At 36.2% G+C, this 20,471-nt stretch overlaps 1 protein-coding gene across 1 annotated transcript in view; it reads right to left on the minus strand.

Moving 5' to 3' along the window:
• Nucleotides 1–147: 147 nt before the first annotated feature.
• git2a (G protein-coupled receptor kinase interacting ArfGAP 2a) overlaps nucleotides 148–20,471 on the minus strand; it is a gene marked incomplete at its 5' end in the record, with an annotated part of 25,134 nt that continues 4,810 nt past the window's right edge. The window contains 19 exons of the mRNA XM_016441747.1: nucleotides 148–1,125; nucleotides 2,239–2,302; nucleotides 3,275–3,430; nucleotides 4,614–4,805; nucleotides 4,983–5,065; nucleotides 9,698–9,967; nucleotides 12,155–12,304; nucleotides 12,401–12,543; nucleotides 12,626–12,737; nucleotides 14,413–14,510; nucleotides 14,616–14,688; nucleotides 15,366–15,417; nucleotides 15,554–15,559; nucleotides 16,061–16,106; nucleotides 16,359–16,453; nucleotides 17,795–17,925; nucleotides 18,019–18,105; nucleotides 18,639–18,744; nucleotides 19,336–19,448. Of these exons, the coding sequence (XP_016297233.1) occupies nucleotides 913–1,125; nucleotides 2,239–2,302; nucleotides 3,275–3,430; nucleotides 4,614–4,805; nucleotides 4,983–5,065; nucleotides 9,698–9,967; nucleotides 12,155–12,304; nucleotides 12,401–12,543; nucleotides 12,626–12,737; nucleotides 14,413–14,510; nucleotides 14,616–14,688; nucleotides 15,366–15,417; nucleotides 15,554–15,559; nucleotides 16,061–16,106; nucleotides 16,359–16,453; nucleotides 17,795–17,925; nucleotides 18,019–18,105; nucleotides 18,639–18,744; nucleotides 19,336–19,448 (2,190 nt within the window). The remainder of the gene's footprint in view (nucleotides 1,126–2,238; nucleotides 2,303–3,274; nucleotides 3,431–4,613; nucleotides 4,806–4,982; nucleotides 5,066–9,697; nucleotides 9,968–12,154; nucleotides 12,305–12,400; nucleotides 12,544–12,625; nucleotides 12,738–14,412; nucleotides 14,511–14,615; nucleotides 14,689–15,365; nucleotides 15,418–15,553; nucleotides 15,560–16,060; nucleotides 16,107–16,358; nucleotides 16,454–17,794; nucleotides 17,926–18,018; nucleotides 18,106–18,638; nucleotides 18,745–19,335; nucleotides 19,449–20,471) is intronic.

Below are 20,471 nucleotides of genomic sequence, written 5' to 3' on the forward strand. Positions count from 1 at the left end.
CCGATATCTATTATTACAGATCAAGTAGACAGATAACCAATATTTTGAACCAATATGTCTGGTGTAAAAATTAAAATGTCAAAATGAAGAATAATAAGGGCTCTGACAAAAACTCTCTTTAAATGCTTTTAAATAATTTTATCGGCAAATCAGTTTTGAAAATGACCCGATACCGATAACCATAAAATTGCTTAATATCAACGGCGATAATTGGTCGACCCCTAATGCACACTGTAAATCTGAATTATAGCCACCTTATTTATCTAACCGAGAAAAAGGCATTTACCTTGGGCATGAAATGAAATAATCTTTTTTAATTCATACTTAATTTGACATCTTTATAATTACAAGTTTATTGTATCTGTACCTAAACTAGGCCTACCTGACCTCATTAACTGAATGTTTTGTACAATAGATTTTATTTATTATACATTATATATTTAACTGAGATTATTGAAAAAAGCTCGATTTTAACATAATTCAAAAACAACACAGACAACCACAAAAAAAATAATAATGTTTGAATATGAAGAGGTAAAAGCAGTCAAAGTTTTCAGAATAGTGCAAAGAGTCAGGCATTTACTGAATATTTAGTACGTGATTGGCTGCTCTATTGCTGATTCATTTCTGCTCAAATCCTTCTCAATCCACAGCATCTCAACTGCCATCTAGTCAAATACACTTTCACAGGTCCACACATATACACATCCTTACACAACCCTTGAGAGCATTTCAGGCTTTAACTTATGGCTTCAAACCAAACAACACTGACAACAGACACATTAAATTAAAAATAAAAACATGCAAATACACCTTAGATAAAAAAAAATTAAAACTCATGTGACATACCTAATAATTACTGATAAAATAATACCAGGGTTGCATTACAGGTGGAAATGGGTGGAAGCAGGATCAGTTGTTGTTCTCTTTGGTGGTTATGGTAACAAGTTGCTTCGCAGCCTTGGCGATGTCATAAGCGCACTGGATGACCTGCTGGGTGACCAACTGCACATCGGCTGCAGGGCTGCTCTCCAGAGGAGGCGCTTTCTTACACTCACTCTGCAGCCGGTTTGCGCTGGACGTTAACGATCGCAAAGAGCTCCTCACCGTCTCAGAGCGTGGTCTCTGGGAAAGGAGAAAATACAGAAACTAAATATACACAAAATACTTGAAAGACTATTTTATAGTTCAGCATAATTATACTTGGGTAACTACTACACGAAGGTATTTGGACACATAAATGTATAAAAAAAATTGAGTGATAAAATATATATAAAATTATAAAAATTTTAAATCAGCTTATTTAAATAAGAATATATATAGATAATTTACAAATAATATTTAATCAAAAGTATCATTGTTATAGTGGTTCATAACTTGGCTTACTAGTCCATATGGCGCCATGAAAGTATTTTGGACACTTAAAGGGATAGTTCACCCAAAACTGAAAATTCTCTAATTGATTACTCACCCTCATGTCGTTCCTAACCCGTAAGACCTTCGTTCATCTTTGGAACACAAATTAAGATATTTTTTGATGAAATCCGAGAGCTTTCTGACCCTCCATAGACAGCAAGGTAACTACCACGTTCAAGGCCCAGAAAGGTAGTAAGGACATCACTAAAATAGCCTTTAAAATACACGAGAGTATCACGGCGTATGCGTGTGCATTCCTCTCTTTGCAAACAATCCATAGCGCATCCGGGTTCTACGTCAGAATGCCGGATCCTGCGTCAGCAGCACCACACGCATGCATCGTGGGACTCGTGAATGTGCGTCGAAGTCTAACACAGAAGAGAAGAAATTGACGAATAAAGTAGTTTATTTTTGTTTTCTTGGTGCACAAAAAGTATTCTCGTAGCTTCATAACATTAAGGTTGAAGCACTGATGTCACATGGACTATTTTAACGATGTCCTTACTACCTTTCTGGGTCTTGAACGTGGTAGTTGCGTTGCTGTCTATGGGAGGGTCAGAAAGCTCTCGGATTTCATCAAAAATATCTTAACTTGTGTTCCGAAGATGAACGAAGGTCTTACGGGTTTGGAACGACATGAGGCTGAGTAATTAATGACAGAATTTTCATTTTTGGGTGAACTATTCCTTTAAGCCAGACTTAAACACACAAAAATATTTTAGTGAAACATAAAATTAAAATAAACATTATTTAAATAAATAATTAAGTTATTATTCAGATTTTTTTGATTGCATTTATGAAGTGTGGAGAGAAAGTGCACACCTTGGGGAACAGGGCAGCCATTTCATTCACAGCCACATGTATTCTTTCTGCGCAGGGTATAAAGCTATTGAAGGAGAAAATGATAGATACTGTATTAAAAAGACATCAGAGTTTGAAGAGTGAAAAGTGAAGATAAACAGAGCAATCAGAAGGTAAAGCTTTAAAGGCCTGTTCACACCAATTTTTTTTTTTCACTCAATTTTTTAGCTGATGAATGATAAAACCACTGACGGCCAATCAGAAATGCTTTAAGAAGCTTGAGCATTTAAAGTAGCAGATAAAAAAACTACAGCACACACTAATATAGTTCTAATATAGATTCTAATATAGTTATCGCTATAGTTATTGTTCTTGGTGTGAATGGGCCTTAAAGCTGGACATTTACACTATCATGGAAAATACAATTTGTCCATAATATTGTACTGTATACAGATAAAAAAAAATACCATTTGTCGAATAGTAGTGATTTTTATCCCACTCAGACATATCACAGTTCGCCGAAAAATTACAGATATATTAAGAAAATGTGTGGAATACATTTGCCTTGATTTATTTACAAGTGTTGCAGTAAATGCTGTAAGTGTTATAATTTCTGTGCAAAAATCCACACACACAAAAAAAAAACATGCAGATCTGTTTGAAAGGTTAGTTGTGCAGCAGACATGATGCATCCCCAGTGCTAATACATTTTTAAGAGGGTAAAACATCTTGTAAAATAATTTAATCAAACTGAGAAATACCTTTAAAATAACTCAGCTTATTTTGCAATGAAATACAAACCAGCGCAAAACAGACAGGCCAAAAGTTAGATGGATGTCAGTACAAAGCCTTTTCCTAAAAGAGAAACCAAGTGCACCAACGTGAGTTCCTGCAAATAAATGTGAGGTTTAGAAGACTATGCAAACTGACACGAGCCTTCAGCATAGTAGTAATCATGCCTATTCCATTCATGTTCAGATTAGTGGGTTATGAGGTTATGAAGAGAGAGGTAGAGATAGACACTGTGCCTGTGAGGCAGGGACAGAGGCCGGAGTACCAGGAGGCAGGGTTGTTGGGGTTGGCTGGGTGGGGAGCTCTTAGGCCGAGGGACTGCATGGGAGACGGGGGCTTGTCTGCCCAAGGCACCAGAGTGCTGAAACAACCCAGACTGTGTCTAAGTCTGCGGACACTCTCCCTCTGCTCACATGGTGCACTGGTGGGGAAACAGACAGATCGGGACCCAAACAGAGCGTGGCCCCCGACAGGACAGACCCCAAATGATGAACACGGACAATTGAGAGCAGACAGAAAACGGAAAAGCTATGAATGGAGGAACTGATTCAACGGTTGGGAAAGAAGTGATTTGCATAAACAGGCACTTTCCATGAATAGGGTACAAAAAGCCTCACTTGTATCCGCAGATATATACCGTTCAAACGTTTGGGGTCAGTAAGACTTTTTAAAAAGAATTTAAAACTTTATTTAGCAAGGACAGTGAATTTATAGTGAATGCATGTTGAACGTTAAATTTACATTTAGTCATTTAGCAGACGCTTTTATCCAAAGCGACTTACAAATGAGGACAAAAGAAGCATTCAAACCAACAAAAGAGCAACAATACATAAGTCCCAGTTAACATAGCAAGTTTTTTTAAAAATAATAACTAAAAAGAAAACATGTAGATAGAATAGAAAACGAATAGAGAACGCTAGTGTTAGAGGGTCAATTTTTTTTATTAAATAAAAAGAAAAGTCAAAAGAATAGATAGTGCTAGTATAAGAGGGTCATTTTTTTTGTAATAAATAAAAAGAAATCAAATAGATAGAATATAAAAAGAATAGAGAATGGTAGTGTTAGATTGTCATTTTTAATAAATTGAAAACAAGAATAAAAATATATAAAATATTTACATATATATATATATATATATATATATGTATGTATTGGTATTATGTTAAATTTCATCTGAAATATCAAAAAATTCTCACACCTAAAAACATTGATTTCTAAAAACATTGATTGGTCTCTAATGATTTAAAGGCATAGTCCACCAAAAAAATGTAAATTCTCTGATCACCTTCATGTCATTCCAAACCCTGTATGACTATTTCTTTTACAGAACATCATAGAAGATATTTTTAAAAAATGTTGGTGACCAAACAGTTTCGCTTCATTGTAACTTTTGTCCCATTGACTTACAACTGTTTGGTGGACTATCCCTTAATTTGTAACCTACTCATGAAATGTGCCAACAATTAACATGTGAAATTGTTAAATACATTTTAACAAAGTTAACAAAAGGAAGAAGGGAATTAAATGACATCAGATTTTTTGCTGCCATATATGATGATGGAAGAAATAGGAGATGGGAGATGCCGACATTGACGTCCTCTCACCTCTCATGCTTGTTCTCCTGCGCAGCCCTCAGCAGTTCCTGGATGTTCTTGGTGATCTGCTCGGTTTTACGGATGACGTCGTCAGTGCTGGGCAGACTGGGGTCAGGCTCACTCTCGTGATCATCCAGCTCAGGTATAGAGCCGCTCTCTCCCATCCAGCCGCTGCTGCGCAGACGACATCTTCGGCCAAAGCTGCCAGGAGGGAGGACGTAATAATGAGCATCATTAGTGTGTTTCCTCACTTTACTTGGCTAAAAGCAGATGACTGGCAGCTCTTATCTTCAGAGGGAAAAAAGGCTGGTTTTGTTTGCCAGCAGGATTTGAGACACGAGTTATTTCAGGTCATAAAAAGGAAACTGGGACACATACCCAGAGTCATCCAGATCAGATTCGTTAACCGTGTTGTCATAGTCACCATCAGACACACTGCTCTGCTTGTCAAATTTGGAGGCCTGAAGAGACAGGAGAGGATACAGTAAAAGAACAGGTGGCACGCAATGAAATCGGCGATGATCAGTATGTCTGGTAGTTCATATGAAATAAAAATAATTATTAAATTCAAAAATCTGCACTGTAGCATTTTTACAGTCTTTTACCGTTAAATTCACGGTCATTTTTTTTTACAGTGTATGTGACCCTGGACCACAAAACCAGTCATAAAGATCAATTTTTCCAAATTGAGACGTATACGTCATCTGAAAGCTGAATAAATAAGCTTTCCATTGATGTATGGTTTGTTAGGATAGAACAATATTTGGCCGAGATACAACTATTTGAAAATCTGGAATCTGAGTGTGCAAAAAAATCTAAACATTGAGAAAATCGCCTTTAAAGTTGTCCAAATTAAGTTATTAGCAATGCATATTACTAATCAAAAATGAAGTTTTGATATATTTACGGTAGGCAATTGACAAAATATCTTCATGGAACATGATCTTTACTTAATATCCTAATGATTTTTTGGCATAAAAGAAAAATCTATAATTTTGACCCATACAATGCACTTTTGGCTATTGCTACAAATAATACCCCAGCGACTTAAGACTGCTTTTGTGCTCCAGGGTCACATATTAGAATGATTTCTGAAGGATCATGTGAAACTGAGGACTGGAGTAATGATGCTGAAAATTCAGTTTTGCCATCACAGGAATAGATTACATTTGAAATATTTTTAAACAGAAATCGCCAAAACATCGTAATAGCTGCTTCTAAAATCTTACCAAGCCCAAACTTTTAAAACAGTGTGTACCATTCCTTGAATGTACTTTTAAGTCCAGTGGATGGGTCATCTTTGTTTTGAAGCTATGACCAGTGGATGCAAAAACTCAAGTAAATTAGCTGTTAAACAACTTGTGTGTCCTTAGGGGTTAAACTCAGGGTTACAACTGAATGTAGGTCATGGCTCTGATCAGTGTTTTCCTTCACAGTGCAGTAAAGCATCTACAGTAAAGATATTTGACAGTCTCACTGAAGCATGATTCACTGTGCTCAAGGATAATAAGGTAATGGGGTCAGATGCCAGCAGCGCTCTGAGCTGGAATATTAACCGAGTATTGTATCAGTTTGTTATCAGGGCAGCACCGGTCATGATGCTTGGAGAACCGCCATATGATGTGGAATAATCAAATGAATGTTCCACTCAACACACTCTTATGCATCTGCTCTAAACACATCTCCTTGTAGGGATGTAAAAATGCACCAATGCTTTGTGATGTAATGATCTAACAAAAAAAACAAAAAAATCTGTACAATTTAATAATCGATTATATTAATGCCCAGTGTATTGAACTGTAGATTCTATTCTTATGAGCATTCTCAGCTCTAAAAATCCCGATTCTCAAATGTCTTCAAGTGAGGATATACACTACTGTTCAAACGTTTGGGGTCAATATGATTTTACCTGTTTAGCAGGGATGCATTAAATTGATCAAAAGTGACTGTACAGACATTTCTAATGTTAGAAGGTTTCGATTTCAAATGAATGCCGATCTTTTGAAATTCCGATTAATCAAAGAATCCTGAAAAAAACAAATGCATCAGTGTCCACAAAAATATTGAGCTCAAATGCTTCCAACAATAATAATAAGACATTATTATTATTATATTTCTTGAGCAGCAAATCAGCATATTAGAATTATTTCTGAAGGATCACGTGACAATAATGATGCTGAAAATCCAGCTTAGCCTCACAGAAAAAAAATTACATATTAAAATAGAAAATACTTTTGTATTGTAATATTTACATTTACATTTAGCAGACGCTTTTATCCAAAGTGACTTACAAATGAGGACAATAAAAGCAGTCAAAACTACAGCAACAATATATATTAATATATATCCACAATATATAATATTGTGATATTTAATATATATATTAACAATATCCACCAGTTGTGCTCCACGCATCTCCATGCATGAACGGCCCCTCCACCAACCATAAATATCCAGCGGTAATATTTCACAATATTACAGCATTTGTGATCAAATAGATAGCCTTAGTGAGCATAAGAGACTTAAAAAAAAAAAAAAAAAGACCAATCCCAAACTTTTGAACGGTAGTTGAATGGTATAGTGTATTCAAAAACAATTTTAAAAAAGAAATAAACTGACTGATTAATTGACTTAAACTGTCAGATCGATGCATTAAAAAAATCATTTTCACACTAAATATTTACAGATAAAACGTGGCTCTTTTTGTGAAAAGTGCTAAACACCCATAAACAGGACCCAAAATGCACAAACACACTCAGTGACAACAGAAACACCAATTTAAAAATAACTGCAATTTGCATGCGCGCGCACACACACACACACGTAAACAAGCTTATCCAGCTCATTTACATATTAATTTCACAATTGCATGCAGAGCATGTAGCTTTACAAGACATCCTGAACAGATGTGTGAGCAGCAGCAGTAGACAAGCCCTGAGCAGTGCACCCTGGGAATGAAGACACAAGCCATGAAATGCATGTGCTATCTATGAGGATGATGGTGATGATGATGAAAACAGAAATATGTATCAGTTGAAAACAGCAGCCCCCGGAGGGTTGGTGGAGGGGCCGTTCATGCATGGAGATGCGTGGAGCACAACAGGTGTAAGAGGAAAGGGATGGATGGGAGTTGAGGAGGAGTTTGTGAAGGAGGGTGGAGAGGATGTGAAGGGTTCCGGCTGCTTCCGTCTGGTCCAGTGAGGAACGTACTTAACCCTTTGTGTACTCTCATCCCGCTAACAATATGGAGAGGATGAGGAGGGGACGAAGGGGAGGGAAGAGGAGGTGGCCACATACACACCCTTTCCCATCTAAAAAGGGGTGCAAATAAAACTTAAGAATGAAAGAGGAAAAAAATGCAAAATATTTTTTAATACTTCGCCATAATGGAGAGCCTGGGCTGGAGAACAAGGTGATAGAGTAATTTTGACTTCTGTAAGATGGCATGATGTTGTCAACAGTAACAATCTAACAAAATAGTCAGTCAGTCAATAGTAATAATTTGGTAACACTTTACAATAAGGTTCAATTATTTACCATTAATGTAGAAACTTAAACTTACAATGATCTAAGTTCATATTAATTCATACACACGCAAGTTTAAAAGTTTGGGGTTGGCAAGAGTTTTTAACGTTTTTGAAAGAGATGTCTTATGTTCACCAAGGCTGCATTTATTTGATCAAAAATGCAGTAAAATAGTAACATTGTGAAATATTATTACAATTGAAAATAACTGTTTTCTCCTAGAATACAATTGTGTAATGCATTTTATTCCTGTGATGGCAAAGCTGAATTTTCAGCAGCCACAAGATCCTTCAGAAATGATTCTTATATGCTGATTTTCTGCTCAAGAAACATATATTATTATATGTTCAACTATATGTTGAAATCAGTTGTTATGCTTAATATTTTTGTGGAAACCACGATACATTTGTTTTCAATATTCAATGATGAACAGAAAGTGAAAAAGAACAGCATTTATTAGAAAGGACATTTTTTTTGTAACATTAAAAATAAATGTATTGTCTAATTTGATCAATTTAATGCATCTTTATCAATATTATTAATAATTATTAATATTAATAATCACTATTAAGCATTCATTTCTTTTTAAAAAATCATAATAATATTACTGACCCCAAACTTCTGACTGGTAGTGTATACCAATACATTATTAACATTATAAACTAATATTAGCTATGCATTATGAACAATCATGAAGCAATAGTTTTATAGAACCCAGCACAAATCCAATGTTAAATAATAATGACTGATGAATAAAGTTTGAATAGCTGCAACATTTACATGCATTGGAAAATAATCAGTATCATTCAACTTCAGTAAAAGCGATGCAAAGCCATAGGGTTAAAACATTTTTAATATCAACACTCAAAAGGTCAGTAAAAAAAATGAAGGAAATGAAATAGGAACTTACACTGTAAAAAGACAACTGAAATAAAATACTGGGCATGTTACATCAAGATGATACTGAATTTTGTGAGCTAGAGTAACCGTGACATGTACAAAAGATATTTTTATGGTTTAAAACAAACAAAAAAATTTTTTTTAAAGTAACTTTTTCCACTGTGAAAATGTTGTATCCCAAAAAAAATGTTAATACTTAAAATACGTTTAAAATGATGTACACTGACTTGAAGCATATTCAATTACTCACTTTTTCTCAGTAAACCCTGGTACATTATCGTCGGTCATACTGTCATAAAATTGCTTAGTGCACCTTTTCCTTAGAGCTTGAAATGAAAAAAATCAAAACTCTATGTACAAACCAAGTTACATAAAGCAATGAGAATGAGACTGTGTGACTTATGCATTGAGTTGGCCATAAAGACATGTTTTGTAACTCCCAACTGACACATGAAACTAAACCAGGAAACAGAAAATATGGTGAAATAGCTGCTATGCGAGTTAACAGGATGCAAAGTGAAGTAATACGTGGAGTAGTCCAAAACGTGTATTTTGGAAACTCTCATAAAGCGCAGAGAATTGGAAACGTACCATCCGCATGCTGCAACATTTGAAAAGCAAGGTGAAGAAAAAGAAGGAGAGAAGGCGAGAGGCAGGTTTTTACTTACATAGGTTGGGAAGGGTTGCAGGGTGGGGAAGGTCTCCTCAGGATAAGGGGTCTCTCCCTTGGGGAGAAAGGGCTTCAGACCAGAGCCGGTTTCATACATAGACATGGGGCGGCTCGCCCGTGCAGACAGGTGGCGTTTCAGGGCAGAGGAGGAGGAAGAGGAGGAGGGGCTGGAGGGATTGGGGTGGTCAGGGCCGCCGGGGGCCTGATAGGGCTGTTGAGTGGACACCTGCCGCCTGAGAGAGCTGTTCTCGCTTTGCAGAGACTGCAGCTGAAGAGAAACACGAGTAAGCCAGAGAAACGCACAGAAAAGCAGAAACTGTAGCAAAGCCGAGCTTACAGGAAAAACTGTCGGTTAAGAAATAAATGATGTTCAGTTCAAAAACTGCAGGGCCGCTGCAGGCCTACAGAATTTTTATATTAGCCACGAAAAAAAATTATTAAATAAGTCTTTGCCTTTTCCATTTTATAAATAAAATTCACTAATAATTGCGTGCATTACAGTAGAACTTTTCATGAAAAATGTTCTCGTAATTCATATCAGAGTTGTTATTCAGAGAAACCTCACAGCTCCATTGTATATGAACTATATTTATATATTAATTTTCATCTTAACACGAATGTAAGGCCACCCAGAGTATGTGAATTTTTGTGTATGTGTGGTTTGTTTTTTTTGTGAATCATGATTAGTTCATGAAAATATTTCTATTCAGATTTTATGCACAAATGTATGTATGCACATTCTTAGTGAATGAGATCCAATATTACAAAATTGTAGTGGGAAAAAAAAATTAGCTACATCATATTTTCTACTATTTAGTTTGATGGAATAGCTTTCAAATCTGGACTATGAGAAATCAATATAATTAATACTAGTGCTGTCAAACGATTAATCGCGATTAATCATTTGACAGCACTAATTAATGCTAATTAGCATCATATCAAAGGATTTCTGCTGTATGAAACTGCAGGCGTAATTAAAATCCATTTACAAATTTAAATAAATGTTCAATTTAAATAACAAAAAAAATTCTATTTTTATATATATTAAAACCAAATGAAAATGTTCTACGAAACAAGACATTTATTTAGATCTTATACAAATAATTAACTCTTGTAATTAAGAAAGATTATGATGAAAAATAATTCTAATCTTATGGGGAACTTTGAGAAAACAATTATATGGAGTTGCTCAATAAATCCAAACTTCTCAACAGCAAAAAGTCCAGTTTAGCATGCAGGCACAGGCAGATGCAATGTCTAGACATGCTCACAGAACAAGCGCAAGTTAGACATGCCTAAGAATCTACAGGGACCGAGAAACAGAGATTCACTCTGCAGCTTAGAGAGAAGCCAAAGAGCTCGAGCAGACACGTTGGCTAGGATCAAAAAGGAAATGCAGAGCCTAACAAAAGAGCCTAAAGACGTCACTCATGATAATATGATTCTGGCCATCTCTATTTTTACCCAGTCAGATGTGCATCGAATGCAAAGTCACACAGTTTTATCCCACAAATGTCACAATGGTCTAAATTTTCAAATCACAATCATTTCAAATAGTATCCATCATTTTGTGTGGGGAATACATGTAATCCAAAACCACTTTCAACTCGCAATACATTTTAAGCAAGAAGCCAAACAACACAACGAAACTAGTAACATGTTATTTTATGAGAGGACTGAACAGTCAAAATAATCCATAACCAAATCTCTGAAGTACACTAATCACCACTTTCGACTAGAATTAAATGAGAAATGTAACAGAAAGGCCAAAACTGTAACTTGTTTAAATGCAGGGCCATTTAGGGACTGCCCTCATTTAAAAATATTACTAAACAGTTACAGTTGATTTATGCAAGTCTATATTAAACACTTCAGTGAATGTGAGCAAATTCTCTCCAACTGAATTATAATTTATCATCTTGGATTTGTCAATGTGAAAGAGTACTGTAGTAAATTATATTTTCACACCGAAATGACAGTAAAGGCTCAAAATTCAATTCATAATCATTTGTATTGTATTCTGATTTGTATTCTGGAAACCCATGTATTATGCGCATACATAGAGAACACAGCCAATTAAAATGAGTCATGCTGATGCAAGAGCCAACTTCTAAATAAGGTTTGTGGTTAGGGAGGTTAGCATGCCAACTAATCATCTGCATTCGAATGCCAAACCGTCAGTATGTTTCGGTTTCACGTCTCTAAAACTGTACGTCTTTTCCAATGGTTTAGAGGCCAAGGTCATGCTGGTTATCTGAACACTTACAGTGGTTACTTCATTATTATTTTGACATCAGCATTCCAGAGGATTTTAAGAATCATAATCCTTGTCAATTTTGCACCCTCGCGTGCGAGAAGAGGTGCAGGTGTAGGGGTTAGACAGTCTTGATCGGTTTAGGAGCAGAAATGCTGCTTTGACCAGGGCCTTCAGCGCTCACGGCTGAATCTCTGGTACCTTTTTCTGCATCAATCTCAGCTCCTCACTCAGATTACTGTTGGTCTTCATCAGTTCCTGAATTTTGGCTTCGGAGGCTGAAAGCGCATTTTTCACCTCCAGAAACTCCTGCACAGAAATCGGTCCATCGGACAGATCAGAGTCCAGACTCTGAGGAGAAAAGAAGTAGAGAGCCGACATGTGCGTATCGACGCTGTGATGGCAAGAATGGCACATGACAAAGTTCCTCGTGCTTTACAGGTCTACCTTAGCTCTGTCTGCTTTGCTCACTCGTAAATCAGTGTCCGTGTCCTCATCGGACGCCACACTGTCATAGTCTGGCTGGTCCATTTCCTGGCTTTCACTTCCATGACGACTACCCACGCTTTTGAAGAATACGTCAACATTGTCTATGAAGTCATAGACACAACAATCATGAAACATCAACAAGGACTTTAAAAGAAATCAAAGACTAATGAATGCAGGCTGTACCTTTAGGACTTGAGACTGAACTCCCCTGCTGGCGTCGCTTTGCATCACTTAGAATATCAATCACAAGTGTGGCAAATTCATGAGCGTTAAACCTTGCCAGCTTTTGTCTTCCCTGTAAAATAAATTCGGTGATGATTTTATTGTATATTAATTATCTGAACAGCTAGTTGGTCTTTACATCACTTGGTAACCAGTGAATGGGTGCCATCAAACATTACAGTAATCCAACAGGTAAACGACTCCAGTCCAGTTTAATCGAAACATTCTTGATATTTACACATATAAGAAGCAATAAAAACATACTGCAAGTTTCAGAACTCAAAACTAACTCTCCAGTTTAACATATAAATGATTCTTTTCAACCATTCTGAAATGTCCAGATCTTAAAGGGGTCATATGATGCGATATCAAGTTGTCCTTTCTCTTTGGAGTGTTACAAGCTGTTCGTGAATAAATAAGATCTCTAAAGTTGCAAAGACTAAAGTCTCAAACCCAAAGAGATATTCCATTTAAAAGTTAAGACTCGTCCACGCCCTCCTAAAACACCTCGTTTAAACATGCCCCCACGTCTACGTCACTGTGTGGGAACATTTGCATAACACCGCCCAAATGTTTACGCAAAGAAAGGCGGCGTAACTTTTATTCTTGCTGTAGTATTGTTGTTGCCGCCGCCATGTTGTGAAGAAGCTGTGTGTTTCGTTGTGAAAGCGAAACTACTTTGTTTGGTCTTCCAAAAGAGGACACAACTAGAAATCAGTGGTTAAGTTGTATTTACAACACTGTTCCAGAACAGTTCAAACCAAATATTCAGATTTAAAGGATTTACCACTGATGATTCAAATGCGAGTTTTGAGCAGTGTAGAGTAGCGCTTATTGTTTGTCATTTCTCCGATCACAAATGCAGACATTTTCAGACCGATGAGCTTTGTAAAAATCAACGCGTTTCAGAAAGGCAGAGCATAGAGTAGAAACAATAATATACAGTATGTGGAAAATAATGTTTTTTGAACCTTAAACCGCATAAACATTTCATTACAACAAATACAAAATATTGTTCTTTTTTAGAAATGTCATATGACCCCTTTAAACTCTTTGTAAAATAAGAAACGTAATGACCCCTTTAATGATAGCAAGCAAAAACGCAACTTTTCACTTCACAAGTCGTTAATTGATGGACTGGAGTGGATTACTTGTGGAGTATTTGATGTTTTTATCAGCTGTTTGGACTCTCATTCTGACGGCACCCATACACTGCATAGGATCCATTGGTGAACAAGTAATGCAAAGCTAAATTTCTCCAAATCTCTGACATTTTCAGCAATTGTTCATTTTTGGGAGAACTATTTCTTGAATATGCCTTAAAATAGCAATGGACAAAGATGCCCACCTGCATGTAGAAACTACTAAAGTACATTTATAGTAATGTTCTTTAATTTTATTGTTGAAAGTGGACAGTTTATTACAAAATCACAGCTTTCCTAGTTAGATGTCAGTGTGTTAAAAGACACAACTTCTCAAAAAAAATTAAATAATACATTATATGCAAATATATCATTTGTAGTTTGGTTCTAAGCTTCAGTGCATAACAGTTTTGATGCCATTTCCTTTTTTATTAATTTTGTGACATCTGTTTCCACGTTCGTCTGGCACATTTCTGCTTGTTGCACTTCTAGCTGCAAACACTGCATAAAAGGTGTTATAAACTGTCACATGTCAAAGTGCAATATCTTTATTTCCTGGTAAAAAGACTTTAGTGAAAGCATAGCAACTTTCTGTTCAGAACTTGCCTGGTTTCGTGTTGATGAGTACTCTGGGTTTACAGGAAGGAAAGGTACAACTGTTGTCTCCGTTACCAAGGTGCTGTGGTTCTGAGTGGCCAGCCAAACTGCACCAGATACAAAGAAAGTGCTCATCAAAGTTTGCACTCGTATAACGTACATTTCCTGAGTCAGTTCTTTCCATTGTGTTTATCAAATGCAGATCATCTCACCTGCATCTGTCTCTCTTCGATCCACTTCATCGTACACATCCATCGCCAGTTCCTCAAACAAATGATCACTGAGCTGCAACGATATTGGCAGAGTTGCATCAGTCATCTGTGCCCTCAATGGTTGTAAAACTGTATAAAGGCATGTCTGGAGCAAATAAGATGCAGTCTTTTGTATTAATGACTGGCAGATAACGGTTTTGGGGCTGTTGCGACACTTAAAGGCCATCTGCTTCAGAGAAGCCCGACGGTTTCCTCTGTGCTTAGCAGTGTTAGCTTTCCAAGTAACAAGCTACAGTAGTTAAAGCCAAGTTTGTTTGTTTTGTTTTTTCAAAGTATACCTACACTAGAATCTACTAGCAAAATATAGCTGTTTAAAGTAATAATCTTCAGATGCATTTAACAAATGGCATTGTTTATCTCTGCAATCACAGTAGCATTTATCTGGTACTAAATAAGGATATGGTTTTGAATTTTGGTTGCAGATTGTATTAATTTTGTAGATTGTAATAGATTGTTTTCAATTAGGGTGACAACATTTCAACAGATAAACCTGAAACACAGTCATTGCTATGTGACCACATTTTAGAAAAGACAATTTAATTCAATATTCCGCTTAACATATCAACTTAACACAATAAAGCATGAGTTTATTATTTTGCTACCAAACAAGATGTAAAAAAAAATTATTTGGAGGGCCTGATGTATTACTTAAAGTAAAAGTAAAATAAAATAAATATAAAGAGGACTCACAGACTGCAGTTTTCTTTTTGCAGCTTTTGCAAACTCCGTTAACTCCAGACTGCTATAAAAGGGAATAAAATGGTGAATAATATTAGTTTTCTTTGACTATTAAATAGCATTATTATAAAAGACTGTAATGGCCAAAAATAAACGTGAAATTTAATTTTCAATTGCCATTCTCCATGTAAAATACTTACACATTTCTTTTTCATCAAAGACAGCAAAAAAAGAAATAGCAAGATATTAATGTTCAATTATGTGAATCTTAAAAACCTGTTTGGATCAATATCTCCACCTGGGAAGTATTCTGGGATGCGATCAGTATTATTCAATATAGTGGTCGGCCGATATTGTTTTCTGACAGCCGATGCCGATATCTTAGAGAGCAGGGTGGCCGATATAAAGCCGTCATCCATCACAATAAATAAAGTAAATCAATTATTATAATGTTTGCCTTTCTATTACTAATAATATAAAGCAATCGATATAATTCTTTATTGTATACCTTTATCCTTTAATAGTTCTATCTGACAATTAGACAGACTTTTATCTGTAATAGACAGAACTATATTTGATGCCTTGGCACTAATTCAATAAGCAAAACAAGACTAAGCACATCCCAAAATACTCCTATAGAAGAAACTTCTATAAAAATGGCACCAGATCACACAGGAAAACATCAGAATGCATTAGATTGTTACTACCTATCCGCCATCTGCGGTATAATGAAATGCTGTCCATTCTTGTGGTCTGAAAATCAGAATGTATTGACATTATTGACATACTGACATGGTTTAACATTTTCAATTGACAATCCACTGATAAAGATGCACACTAAAGCAATAAACTCACTGCGCTATTTTACTGAGCCATCTGGCGCTCTGAAGGCCATAACCCACTAAAGTAAGAGTGTGCTATAAACTGGCTTCATCAGCATCTACAGCTGGATATCAAAATGTTTCTCATCATGATAGCACACCATCGCTCTGCGCTCGGACTCACCAGGCTTCCGCCCACAGAGATAGAAGGCCAGCCTGTCTGTGAGCTCATACTGTACTTCCACCAGTCTGTCTGCCAGGTCCTGATGGCCAGCTTGCCTGATTACAAACAACACAATGATGTTATGACACATGGGTTTTTATTTTTGTTTTTAGGGTACTGTGCCAAATGCTGCCCTCAGTGCTCGCGGTCCTTCTCACAGCCTTAATGAAATGTGTACCATTAATAGGGCGCACAGCAGGCCTTCTGAATCATAAAATGTGACCCTGGAGCACAAAACCAGTCATAAGTAGCACAAGTATATTTGTAACAATAGGCAACAATACATTGTATGGGTCAAAATGTTCAATTTTTCTTTAATGCAAAAAATCTTTAGGATATTAAGTAAAGATCATGTTCTATGAAGATATTTTGTAAATTTCCAATTGTAAATATATCAAAACTTCATTTTTGATTAGTAATATGCATTGCTAAGAACGCCATTTGGACAAATTTAAAGGCGATTTTCTCAATATTTAGATTTTTTTTGCACCCTCAGATTCCAGATTTTCAAATAGTTGTATCTCGGTCAAATATTGTCCCATCCTAACAAACCATACATCAATGGAAAGCTTATTTATTCAGATTTCAGGTGATGTAAAAATCTACATTTCAAAAAATATAACCTTATGACTGGTTTTGTGGTCCAGGGTCACAAATGACAAACAGGACACCATATAGATCTGTGGAACAGTGTTGTTGTTGTTAACTAAAACTAAACTATTAAAATGGTAATTTTTTGGTAATTGAAATAATGCTGAAACAAAGTAAAATATACGTATTTGATAATTTTATATAGAATTATAAATATTTCCTTGGCAAGTTTCAGTTGAAGTACTAAAAATAAACTAACAAAATTAGCAGAACTATATTTTTGAAATAAAGCTGAAAATATAAAAATAATTTCACATACTGATCAATTTTATTCTAGTATATAAATAATACTAAAATAACACTGCCATGGACTTAAAGCAATAGTTCACTTGAAAATGAAAATTCTGTCATCATTTACTTACCCTCATGTCTTTCCAAACCAGTATAATTTTTTTTTATGGCATAAAAAAAAAATGTAAGAATGTTGATAACCAAACAGTTTCGGCTCCTATTGTATTTTTTTTGTCCAAAAAACACAATACTCTTCAAAATATCTTCTTTGTGTTCCACAGAAGAAAGAAAGCCATACAGGTTTGGAACGACATGAAGGTGAGTAAGTAATGACAGAATTTGTATTTTTGGGTGGACTATCCCTTTAATATGGATATTTGTCGGTGAAGGCCACGTGACAAATCTATGACAAGTATTCTTTTTAATCACCACATTGACAATATAGGAAGTAATCAATAAATGCAGATTTCAATGCCGAGTGGCTTTTGACCATTAATGCATTAGCTATTGATTACCTTGCATAGTGGATGGGCGTTTTGCCGCTGGAGTCAGGAGCACCAGGGTCTGCCCCATAAACACAGAGAAGCTCAGCCTGGCACACTTGGCCTGCTTTAGCTGCGATGTGCAGCGGGGTGTTCCCTTTCTCCTGTTCAAAGGAGTGCAGAACCATTACAAATGAGGAAAGCATTTTTAATGTAACGGAATATAATAACATTAAGGTGAGATCAGAGGTTTTTACCGGGTGGAAGTAGTTGGCTTGAGCCCCAAGCGACAGTAACCGCAAACAAGTCTCAAGATTGCCGGTTCTGACGCTGGAGTGAAGTTGCTAAAGAATCAAATACAATGTACATCAATAGAGACATTTCAACAAGTCTGATAGAAGACAGCTGCATCAGATGAGTATTAGATGTGCTAGAGGAACAATAATGCATGTCAAGTCTGAAAAAATTTACCATAATGAATGCATCAAGTATTTGAAAGAACTGAATAACAGAAATATCAACTATAAATGTGGGGCATGTTCATAGTCGTGGCCTAAGCAATAGAGAGTCTGACTTGTAACCCAAAGGTCGTGGGTTCGAGTCTCATGTCCGGCAGGAATTGTAGGTGGGGGGAGTGAATAACCACTGCGAGGTGAGAAACCACGACTGAACGAGGCACCGAACCCCCAACTACTCCCCGGGTGCCGCAGCATTGGCTGCCCACTGCACCAGGTGTGTGTGTGTTCACTACTGTGCACCAAGTGTGCGTGCACTTGGATGGGTTAAATGCAGAGCACAAATTCCGAGTATGGGACACCATACTTGGCCACACGTCACTTCACTTTCACACTATAAAAACAGGTAGCTCTTTCCTTACCTTGCTTAGATCAGCGGCTGCTGTAGTGTCGTCATCTCGACAGGGTAAACGATGGACGAAAGCCAGCATTTGATACTTTGATTTTACAAACTCTGTTTTGTTAGGGCTTTTTGGGTGAGAGAAATAATGGAGTTATTAGAGCCAGTTAACAGTTGGGGGAGTTGGCGTATTTCAGACCCTTTTTGTATACATGACCGTTCAAAAGTTTGGGGTTGTTAATTTTTAATGGTTGTGAAAAGACTCTCTTATGCTCACCATTAATTCAATTAAAAATACAGTGAAAACCGTAACATTATGAAATATTAAATTTATTCATGTGAAGGAAACGCTGAATTTTCAGCATCATTACTCCAGGCTTCAGTGTCACATGATCCTTCAGAAATCATTCTATTATGCTGATTTTCTGCTCAAGAAACATTTCTTATTATTAACAACGTTTAAAACATTTGTGCTTCTTAATATTTTTGTGCAATTTTTTCCAGGTTAATTTTAAGATTATTAAAGAGCAGCATTTATTTGAAACAGAAATCGTTTGTAACATTAAAAATGACTTCACTGTCACTTTTGATCAATTTGATGCATCATTTCTGAATAAAAGTATTGATTTATTTCAAAAATATGTATTTTGCTGACCCAAAGTTTTGAATGGAAGTGCATACCAAATAAACGCCTTCCTATGATGTTTTTTATTACTCACTGGACTTTATCCTGAGGATTGGGTTTGCGTTTGCCGCTCGTGATGGATGACGGGTCCAGCAGAGTGTGCTCCCATATTGCATTAGCACCATTGTTGTATAGTGTCTGAACCATCTGTGAATGAGAAAGAAATTGAGGGCATACATCACAAGACAAAAATTCATTATGACAACATGCTCCTTTAAATACGCTTTGTGAGTCACACTCGCTGTTGGAAGGCCCTCCAGTGAGGTCGCACACCAATAAACCATTTTCTTATAACCATTCAAAAGACTCCATTGATGGATTAAAAAACCCAGATGTGTAAATAAGAATGTGGAAAAATGTACTACACAAGGACACATGAAGATGAGACATTACTGGATTAAGTCATTTAATAAGTCACAGAACAGAAACTTGAGACAGACAATGCTGCAGGCTATACAAGTACACAATATTGTGACTGTTTTTCATGTTCTAATTAAAATAAGAGGCAGACAAAATAATGGCTATTAAATCGCTTTGTATGGATGTTTTTACTCATTTTTAAATGAATTAATCAAATCAATTTGCATACATATTAATAAAAAAAAAAGAAATGGTAAATTTCAAGAGAATGTAAAAGCTTAATAAAATTGAATTCTGTTAATATCATAGCATTAAATGGATTTTTCACCCAAAAATGAAAATTCTGTCATCATTTACTCCCTCTCATGTTGTTTCAATTTAAACCCATGAGACTTTGATTAATCTTTGGAACACAAATTGAGATATTTTTAATAACACCTAAAAGAGGTTTATTTCCATCTATTTAAAGGGGTCATATGATGCGATTTCAATTTTTCATTTCTCTTTGGAGTGTTACAAGCTCTTGGTGCATAAAGAAGATTGTTTGTCATTTCTCCGATCACAAATGCAGACATGGTTTAATGTTCATGCCGGCGCGATGCAACGCGTAAAAAGACAGCATAAGTCATTATAATCCGTAATTATGTCCCCACTGGATGTTTATAATGGGTTTTAATGTTTTTGAATCGTCACTCCGGCTGGACACGGCATCACAGTATGGTGAGGGGCGTAACATTTCCGTCACACACTAGAGGTATTCGGCCAATCACAACGCACTGGATAGCTGGCCAATCAGAGCACACCTTGCTT

This window comes from Sinocyclocheilus anshuiensis, unplaced genomic scaffold (assembly GCF_001515605.1).
Source record: "Sinocyclocheilus anshuiensis isolate Anshui unplaced genomic scaffold, SAMN03320099.WGS_v1.1 scaffold799, whole genome shotgun sequence".
In the NCBI taxonomy this organism is placed as follows: Eukaryota; Metazoa; Chordata; class Actinopteri; order Cypriniformes; family Cyprinidae; genus Sinocyclocheilus; species Sinocyclocheilus anshuiensis.